Here is a 9,990-nt window from a genome sequence, read left to right as displayed (position 1 = left end):
AGCCCTGAGCCCCCACCTGCACCCCAGCTCCCTTCCCCAGCCCAGAGTCCCCTCGTGCACCCAAACTGCTTCCCAGAGCCCACACTCCGCACCCTGTACACCCAACCCCCTGCCCCAGCCCTGAGCCCTGACCTGCATCCCAACCCATGCCCCAGCCTGGTGAAAGTGGGTGAGGGTGGGGGAGAGCAAACAATAGAGGGAAGGGGAATGGAGCGAGTGGGGGCGGGGCCTCAGTGAAGGGGCAGGGCAGGGGGTCCCCAAAAATTTTTAAATCAAACTGAGGGTCCTAGTGTTGCTAATCTTTGAGAACTGCTGCCCTCGACCGTTTATTGCAATAGCTGCGAGGCTTAAGGAGCAGGCAGGATTGCCAAGCAGTTTTTGGGGAGTATTACACTCTGCTCTCCATTGACGGGACTTGAGTGAGAGCCCACACATCGACTGCAGCACTCTCCCCAATGTGTCGCTTCCAGACATACGTGGAGTTGGCTGCACCTTGGTGCGGGACTCTGCACGGCTGTCCTCCATTCCTCCCTCCCCTCGGGATTCCACTGCTCGCCCACCAGCCCCTCTGCTGCAGATCTGGTGGGGGAACAGAGGGCGTGGTCACTCCGCCCCGCCCGTTATCACTTCAGACAAAACCATGAGGTGACGCAAGGGCGCATGCACCAACAGACACGCCTGCTTCCAAATGCTCCGGCTCCAGGCGCATGACGCATGCGTAACCCCTCAGTGAATGCAGGTAGGGACCACCCGTCTCGAAGAACCTCCAGTTACAGGTGAGTAACCCTCTCTTCTCCTGGAGTTCCATCCCTTTGCTGCCTTGAAGCATTTCCAGATCCTTTTATCCCTCTGCTCATAGAATTTACCTTCGAAGCAGGCTTCCCGCAGCAGGCCAGCCCAGGCCGCAGAAGCCCAGCGCAGTCAGCTGCAGGGGTTCTGCTCCGTAGCCCAGCAGGGCAGCCCGAGGGTGAAGTACTCTGGGCAGCGACCCCATGGCCAGGTGCAGATCCCTGCGTCTGTGCTGTGGGCTGTCCCCCGGGGTGGAGGGGACGCAGTGTTCACGCCCCTCTCACTGCCCCCAGAACTGCTTCCTGGAGTGCGCGTACCAATATGACGACGATGGATATCAGTCATATTGTACAATCTGCTGCGGCGGCCGTGAGGTGCTCATGTGTGGAAACAACAACTGCTGCAGGTGGGTTTGGGACCCTGGGGCGCTCGGCCAGCTGCACCGGCTCTGCGCTTCCATCTGGGCTTGGGCAGGAACATCAGCTAGCCACTGCCCTGGGAAGGAGGGGTTGAGACCTGCAGCTGGTTCTCCAGGGCCCCCGCACCCTGGCCAGTCAGGAATGAGGGGACCGGAGAGGCCTTGGGGACATGTGGGATGGTGATGCCGGACTCCCTCCCAGCCCTCTGGCTGTGTGCCCACTGGCATGGGCCCTGAGCCCCAGTGGGCTCAGACTGGGACTGTGGTTTGCCTTCCCAGCTCAGCACGGTCCTGCCCCCTGCAGTTAGGGGACCGCAAGGGAGGGAGCGGGGAGGGGTCGCACTTGGCCCCCACTAGTGACCTGTGCCTCTGCAGGCCATGGAGGTGAGGAGTGCCCCCCACACACACACACCTCCCTGGAACAAGGGCAGTGAGTAAATGGGCTGAAGTGTCTTCCCTTCCCCCTGGCTCTCAGGTGCTTCTGTGTGGAGTGCGTGGACCTGCTGGTGGGACCAGGTGCAGCCCAGGCAGCTATCAAAGAGGACCCCTGGAACTGCTACATGTGCGGCCACAAGGGCATCTACGGGCTGCTGAGGCGAAGAGATGACTGGCCGTCACGCCTCCAGATGTTCTTCGCCAATAACCATGACCAAGAATTTGTGAGTATGTGGCAGCGCTGCCTGGTTCCCCCGGGGGCTCGGCATGGCAGCTCCAGAGTCACAGCAGTGCCTCGCTTCTTGGGCAGCAGAGCCTCCCAGCCCTGCGCCTGCTGCAGCTTGGTTCCCAGGGGCCGGGGCTGAACGCATCCAGCAGGGCTGCCTGTGCTGTCGCTGGGCTGCCGGCCTTTGTATGCTTGGGTCCCAGATCATCCCAGGAATGCAGGATTGATGGGGACCTCCTGGGTCCTTGAGTCCAGGCCCTGCCATCACAGGCAGCACCTCACATCTGTCGCTTCCTGAGCTCTCCAGAGTCCTTCAGCAAGGGTCTTTGCCCTCCACTCCTCCTGCTGGAAGGCTGCTCTGGAGCCTCCCTCCTCTCCTGGTTAGAAACCTCCTCTCCAGCCAGAGCAACCCCACGTGTGCTGGCATTGTCCTTTAGCCTAGCGAGCACTGCCCCCTCCCTGGGCTTCCCCCCGATGTGTGTGTGTCACGGAGTCCCCGGGCGACGCTCTGGCACTGCTCCCCACCAAGCCAGTGAGGACTCTGGGGAGCCTCCTCTCCCTTGGAGCAGACTGTCTGCAGGGCAAGAAGCTCACACGGCTTCACCTCCTGGGCCTCTCCTGGGAGCATTCAGCATTCTCTGCCCCTCCGTGCGCTTCCCCCAGCGAGTCTGCCCCAGCGGGGTCCTGGGGAAGCCAGAGGGTCCTGCACCCCCACTTTGCAGTCAGACGTGACTCTCAACCAGCCAGTAACACAGAGGTTTATTCGATGACAGGAACAGGGTCTAAAACAGAGCTTGTGGGTACAGAGAACTGGACCCCTTGGCCGGGTCCATTCTGGGGGACAGTGAGCCAGATCCCCACGTCTGCACTTCACTCCCCGTCCCCAGCCAGCTCCAGACTAAAACCCCCCTCCAACCCCTCCTCTCTGCTCAGCCCCTTTCCCGGGCCAGGAGGTCACCTGACCTCTTTGTCTCCAACACCTTCAGTTGGCACGATGCAGGTGAGGGGCCCAGGCCATCAGTTGCTAGGAGACAGGGTGCCAGGCATTTAGGTGCACTGGCCCTTTGCTCTGCCAGATACTTAAGAACTGCCTAGGGGACACTGAGGCACCAACACAGTATTCAGAGAAAACATTAAGAACGTTCTCAGTTCATCACATCTCTCCCCCGTTCAGAACTGAACTGAGTGAGATCACTTCAGCCAGTGACCTGGGGAAGTTCGAACCCACCAACGTCCCCAGGGATGCCCCAGCATCTCTCCCATTCCTTGGTGTGAGTTACACCAGGACAGTCCAGTTTTGCGCCCTCCCTTAGGTCGAGTGTGCTTGATGGCACTCGCAGGCCGCATGTGGGAAGGTTTATGCGGCTTGAACCCTTTTACCCCGTGTGTACAGCCAGTGGTCAGTTCCCCACTCAGCAAGCCCAGCCCCTAGCTTCTCTGCTCCTAGGGAAGCGCATTGGGGAGGTCCCCGCGTCACATGGAGCTCCAGCCACGGTTAGCTCCCCCCATAAGAGCTGGGATGGGACCCATCTGGGAGTTGGGATCCCAGTTCATGTCGGAGGAGACTGTCTAGGGGAGTATTCCTTGTGCCCCCGTCTCTCATGCTGCGCTGTGTGTGTGTTTTAAGGATCCACCAAAGGTTTATCCACCGGTCCCAGCTGAGAAGAGGAAGCCCATCCGAGTGCTCTCTCTCTTCGACGGAATTGCCACAGGTGGGCTAACAAGAGGTAGCTGAGCGGCACTAGGGTCCCAGCTGAGAAGAGGAAGCCCATCCGAGTGCTCTCTCTCTTTGACGGAATTGCCACTAGGGTTCTGCTGGCCGCCTCCATGCTTACCACACCCTACTACAGCCCCTCAGCAGCCGTGACCCACCAGCACGGCCCAGCTCCCTTCACAGCATGCAGAGGGCACGGGGGAGCAGATACGCTCTGGTTTAGCATCAGGGCAGTGCATGACCCAGTTGGTAGGTTCTCAGTAGCATAGTGCAATCCTAGGTTCTGAACCTAGTGTGCAGGGCGGGTGTTTGGCCGAGTGCAGGATATTGCTCCATCTGTCTGTCGCAGCTCTGCTGGGCCCCGCAGCCCCCGAGATCGTAGAACATCTTGCATCAACTGTGTCCAACAGTTTCAAACTAAGTCCCTGATTTTGGGTGCTCCTAACTCGGGACACCTTTGGCCTGGTTATTTGGAGGTGGCCCATTGTCCTGTCTGCCATATTTCAAAGAGAGGTGAGCCCAGGTCACCAGCGGGGGGCTGTGTAATTAGATTTGGGCTCTCCGCACCCTTGGGAGTAAGGAGCAAACTCGGCGGGAGTCCCCTGAATCCGTGGCCTCTGTAGTTCCCCATAGGGATGCTACGAGTGTCCTGACTGCAGCAGGTAGCTTCAATAAGCAGCTGCTTGCGTTCCTCTGTTTTGTGTCAGAGGGGCCAGTGGTCCTGCGTCGCTGCTTAGCACTGAGGGGTTTCCTGGTGTGTCTGGTTTGGTTTGGGATGATGTTGCCAATGGTGAGTGCTCCCTGGGGTGCTGTCCCCAGGGCCGTCGTGCATTCCGGAGCTGACCCCTGCTCTGTATCCTGGCAGGTCTGCTGGTGCTGAAGGACCTGGGCATTCAGGTCGACCGCTACATCGCTTCTGAGGTTTGCGAAGACTCTATCACTGTGGGGATGGTGAGACACCAGGGCAAGATCATGTATGTCGGTGACGTCCGGAATGTCACCCAGAAACATGTACGTGAGGCTGCCATCTGCCTGTCCTGCTCACCTCCCTACCCCGGCACAGCGGCTGTGTCTCACGGGGGGGCAGCAGGCTGAACCATTTCTAGATTCACAGAGTTTAAGGTCTGAAGGGACATGTGGCGATGTATGCCCACCCCACCCCCTTTGGGTGGATCATGGGCGTGGTGACACCGCAGTTGCAGTCTGTCAGACTGTCCTGGGACTCAAGACAGTGCTGCTCAATGGCCAGAGTCAAAGTGGCTGTCCTTGAGCGCAGGGCAGTGTGGCCTAGTAGCCAGTCATTAGAGCGGCCCTGAGGTTCCAGGCATCACGGCCTAATCACCAAATCCGGAGTCTGCCACTGAAGTGGGGGTGGCAGCTGGGGTAGGGGGACCCAGGTCCACTCAACTCCACCAGGTCCCAGCCCAGGCCCTAACAGTGGTGGAGTGGTCCACCACTGGGTCAGCAGGAAATCCAGCCTCAACACTCTGACCTTACACAGGTGGGAGATACCACTCACTCCACCTCCCTAGACCGTTTCCTGCCAAGCTTCCTGAAGCTGCAGTCCATATGCGTCGGGGTCTCCGGGCTCCTTGGCGCAGGGGACTCTGACACCCACCAGTCGGCTGGGTCTCGGGATCTCCAGCTCCCACAGGCAAGGGCTGTAACGGCTCCTGGGCTGGAGCCTCCACCAAGCATCCTCCGTGGCGCTTGCAGTCAGCCTATATGGCAAGCTGGGCGCTCTCCTTTATGCTAGCACAGCCGTTGGAGCGTGCAGAACAGGGTCTAAGGGGCGGGACTTCCTCCACCCATAGTGTGTGATTAACCCTTTCTCGCCTAGTGGGGGGTATGCACACCCCATCACAGGACCATTCGATGATGTAGTCTGGCCTCCTGTGTGTCACCAGCCGTTCAGTTTCACCCAGTTACCCCTGTACTGAGCTAACGCATCTCCCAGAAAGGCAGCCAGGCTGTGTCTGAATTCACCAAGTGGTGGAGAATCCACCACTTCCCTTGGGAGTTTCCCGCAATGATTAGTCACCTGCACCATTAACAAAAGGTGAGCGGTTTCTCATTGAATTTGTCTGGCGTCAGCTTCCAGCCATTGGTTCTTGTTCTGCCTGTCTCTGCTAGAAGAAAGAGCCCTCTGGTACCTGCTATCATCTCCCTGGGACAGTCCTTAGACTCTGGGATCAGGTTACCTCTCAAGCTCCCTTGGGCTCTAAATCACGCACTGTGGGGTGTTTTCTCCAGCCGTGGAATCATTTTTGTGGCTCTTTTCTGTCCCCTCTGCAGTTTTTCAACATCTTTGTAAAATGTGGCCCCAAAACTCGAGTCCATATTCCAGCGTCGGTTTCCCCATCACTGCATACCAAGGGAGACTCGCCTCCTTTGCCCCCCATAACCTCTCACTGGCGTGTCTCTGTGTTGCAGATACAGGAATGGGGCCCTTTTGACCTGGTGATTGGAGGGAGCCCATGTAATGACCTTTCCATCGTCAACCCTGCCAGGAAGGGTCTTTACGGTAGGTGTCCGAGCTGGCCACGCCTTCTCTCCTGCAGTCCCATCTAGGCTGAGGTGGGCTGTCAGCAGCTCACCCGTCTCTTCTCTCTTCCTGCTGCCCAGAGGGCACTGGACGGCTCTTCTTCGAGTTCTACCGCCTTCTCCACGAAGCGCGGCCCAAGGAGGGTGACGACCGGCCCTTCTTCTGGCTCTTCGAGAACGTGGTGGCCATGGGGGTGAGCGACAAGCGGGACATTTCACGCTTCCTAGAGGTGAGCACTGCCGTGGAAACCTGCTGGCTCTCCCCAGTGCACGTGAGAGTCGCCAGAGAGTCCTGAGCTGCCAGCAGGGTCTGGCTTTGGGTCTGGGGGGGCTTCCATAGGCTGGTACTTGTCCAACAAGTCCTCAGTGCCCATGTGGGTGACTGAACCCTGGCATGAGGGGCAAAGAGCCTGGGCCAGCCATGTGCCCGCGTGCCCTGGAGTGGTTAACTGGGTGGGGCCTGCTGAAACGTGACACCCGCCACCGAGATGGGTGGCAAAGAACCACAATGGGCAAGGGAGGGTAGATGAGCCAGGAGGATATGTCGCCTCTGTTTGGCTCTGGTGCGACCTCTGCTTGACTCCCATGTCCAGTTCTGGTGCCCACAGATCCCGGGACTGTGGCGACATTGGCGAGAGGTCCAAGAAGAGCCATGAGAATGATGAAAGGGTTAGAAAAGCTGCCGCATGGAGACATTGAACTCACCGGAACAGGTTCAGGGGTGCCTGGGTCCCGGGTACCTACATGAGGACCAGTGTTTGGGAACGGGCCCATCAGGCTGGCAGAGGAAGGGCTAACAGGAGCCAGGGGCTGGCAGCTGAAGCCAGACAGATCCAGACTGGCAGTAAGGTTACGTTTTTGACAGTGAGGGTAACTAAGCACTGGAACAATTTCTCAGGACCATGAGGGATTCTCCAGCAGTGGTGATTATCACTCAGTCGGGATGTTTTTCTGAACTCTCTGCTGTAGTTCTGTAAGCGACTGTGTTGGGGACGTCCTCTGACCCGTGCTGTACGGCGGTGTCATAGATGCTGAGCCCAATGGTCCTATCTGGCCTGGGGACTTGTGAACACCTGGGCTTGCCTGTACATTGTAGTGGTTTGTCAAAACTTTCAGGAGTCACTGGTGGGGCAAGGAAGGAGGGGGCAACTGTATCCCCACCTGTGCCCCTTGTGGGGGTTGACTGGATAGAAAGCGGGCCCAGTCATGGCTACCCTTGGCCCCAGAGTTGCAGGGGAGCCACCCCCCTCCCACTGTAGGAGCACTAGAAGCCGGAGGATGCTGGAGGGAAGAGAAGTTGCCAAAGCAGGGACCTGTGGCCCTCTGGCCATTCCGAGAGCTTTCTGGACTTCTCTGCCCTCCAACCCGCCTCCTTGCCTCAGTTTCACTCCATCCATACCTGTCTCCCCTGCTGCCTTCCCCTCCGCCCTGTCCCCTTCCCTTCGCATCCAGCTAACCCCCCACTACCACTGTGGCACCCCCAGGCCATCACTGGGCTCTGTCTTCTCTGCCCAGCGTGTCTGGCAGCGCAGAGCCAGCTGGCAGAGCACCCCCATGTGTCTGGCACTGGCTGGGTCAGCTCTGCCCCGGGGTTTGGTTTAGAGGAGAAGCGGGCCAGGGCAGCTGCAGGACGGGAACCTCAACCAGCTTTTCATCTGCTCCACTGCTGCGAGCGTTGGGTGGCTGACCCCGAGCAGTGGGGCTGGGATTCCTGGCACTGTATGCACCAGAGAGCTGGGGGCAATGGGCATGGTGGCATCTGAGCCCTGGCCCTGCAGGCCGTGGGCAGTCAGTGCAGAACCTCTCTCCAGTGTCTTGCCCCTGTCCCAGAGCAGGGCTGCTGAACGCAGTGCGTGCAATGACCCGGTGTAACCACCAGAGGGCACTGGGCTCTGAATAGGAGCCGCTCTGGGAGAGGGAGGAGTGGGCAGCGAGCTCCCCACACACACACGCTGACTCAGGCGGGCTTCCTCCTTTCTCAGTTTCATCCCATGACCCCTAGTTCCACCCTTCCCCCTCGGCTTAACGTCCTGCCCTGCTTTTAGTCAGCGGGTCCAAGGCAGACAGGTTTAGCCCTTACGCTCAGCCCCGCGCCAGCTCTTGGCCCAGTTCTCTGGTTCTTCTCTGAGCTCTCTCCAGGTGGTCACTGGCTGGCTGGTAATGTGCTGCGCGGAACTGAATACAGTGTCTGGAGCTCGTGATGCCTCTGTGAGTGCAGCTCTGGATTCCGTTGGCCAGATCCGCTGTCTGACTGCATAGCCAGCTCCTGCCTAATTCGCTATCTGCTGTCAGCCCTGACTGAGAACCTGGCACTCCTGATTCACAGACTCCCCCTCCCAGCAAAAGCTCTTGTGGGTTATTTGCTCCTCAGACAGGCAGGTTCTTAGATCCTTGCATGTTTAAAGAGCAGTTTGTGTCCTTGCAGCAGAGTTGTGTTGCAGAGCTGTCACACCACTGCTTTGCATCACATTTAGGTTCTTACAAGGCAGTGCAGTGGCATTAGAATGCAGTGTTACAGCACTGTCATAAAGCTCTGTTAGGGGCTGTGTTACCTGTGCTGGGGGTTGCAGTGCAGGGTTACAGCACTGTTATGGAGCTATGTTCTGCTGTGATGCAGTGTTGCGGTACTGTTGTAGAGCTGTGTTACTTCAGTGTCATGGAACTGCTGGGAGGATACAGTGTTACATCATTCTCTTGAAGCGGTTTTCAGGGGCTGGGATGCAATTTTACAGCACTGTCATGGAGCTCTGTTTGGATACATGATGCAGTGTTGCAGTAATTGTGTATCTTTGTTGGGGTGTGTGGTGCAGTGTGGTAGCACAGTTGTAGAGCTGTGTTCGGATCTTCTATACAGTGTTGCAGCACAGTCCTGGAGCTGTGTTGGGGGCTAGGATGCAATGTTTTTGAGTGTTTGCTCGTGTCCGTTCCAATATAGTTGTGTGCATGTCACGGGCACCGTTGCCAGAAGTTTTTCCCCTAGTGATATCCGTCAGGTCGACTCTGGTGGCGCCTTCCTGGCATGGTATATAGGGACCTGCCAATCCACCGCTTCCTCAGGTCCCTCTTCTCATCCATGACGGTCCCTGGAATGGCTTTGTTCTCGTGCCCTGCAAGTGATACTCCTTAGTGCTTTCCTGGAAATAGATTGTAGACAGAGTGTAAAGCATTCAATTATTTGCAGTTAGCAAATAATTGGTTAGATATGGGTACTTGTAAGCTCCCACCCTGTGGAGCTTACCACTGGGGCACCAGGGCTTCAAACGGCCCAGCAACTGCCTGAACTGCCTGGGAGGGGCCATGTTGCGGATAATACCGGACCTGTAAGAACTTTAAGGCCCAAGACTAAGAATGAAAGAGACACTGGACTCAAATTTCTCCTAATGGAGGTGGCACTTCGCCCTTCTTTGGAGCCCAACCAGGCATCGAGCCCCTCGTCCATCAGGAGTGCCCCAGCCTCATTTAGAGAGTCTCAGGAGGGTCTGGGATCCCCGGCACCAACTATATGGCACCGACAAACTGCTCCGGCCACCAAGAAGTCAACCCTGGCCAGTTGGCACCGCTCCCAATCACTGGTGCCAAAGAAAAAAAAGTCAGACTGGGGACGATCACCCCTGAGGAGAGCCACAGAGAGAGAGACCCATGCCAGGCCACTCTCAGTCGCTGTTGACTCCAGCCCCAGAAAGGGGCCTGTCGAGTCTGGTGCGTATGGATGCCATAAGAACATAAGAATGGCCATACCGGGTCAGACCAAAGGTCCATCTAGCCCAGTATCTGTCTACCGACAGTGGCCAATGCCAGGTGCCCCAGAGGGAGTGAAGCTAACAGGCAATGATCAAGTGATCTCTCTCCTGCCATCCATCTCCA

At 57.8% G+C, this 9,990-nt stretch overlaps 1 protein-coding gene across 3 annotated transcripts in view; it reads left to right on the top strand.

Annotated features, from left to right (window-relative positions):
• Window positions 1–9,990, top strand: part of DNMT3A (DNA methyltransferase 3 alpha) — a 312,305-nt gene that overhangs the window by 262,245 nt on the left and 40,070 nt on the right. For all 3 annotated transcript variants that reach the window (XM_075063542.1, XM_075063543.1, XM_075063544.1), the window contains 6 exons: window positions 1,083–1,195; window positions 1,683–1,866; window positions 3,496–3,580; window positions 4,448–4,593; window positions 6,016–6,106; window positions 6,208–6,356. In XM_075063542.1, the coding sequence (XP_074919643.1) occupies window positions 1,083–1,195; window positions 1,683–1,866; window positions 3,496–3,580; window positions 4,448–4,593; window positions 6,016–6,106; window positions 6,208–6,356 (768 nt within the window). The remainder of the gene's footprint in view (window positions 1–1,082; window positions 1,196–1,682; window positions 1,867–3,495; window positions 3,581–4,447; window positions 4,594–6,015; window positions 6,107–6,207; window positions 6,357–9,990) is intronic.

This window comes from Chelonoidis abingdonii, chromosome 3 (genome assembly GCF_003597395.2).
Source record: "Chelonoidis abingdonii isolate Lonesome George chromosome 3, CheloAbing_2.0, whole genome shotgun sequence".
Lineage (NCBI taxonomy): Eukaryota > Metazoa > Chordata > Testudines > Testudinidae > Chelonoidis > Chelonoidis abingdonii.
This window is presented reverse-complemented; position numbering and strand designations above follow the sequence as displayed.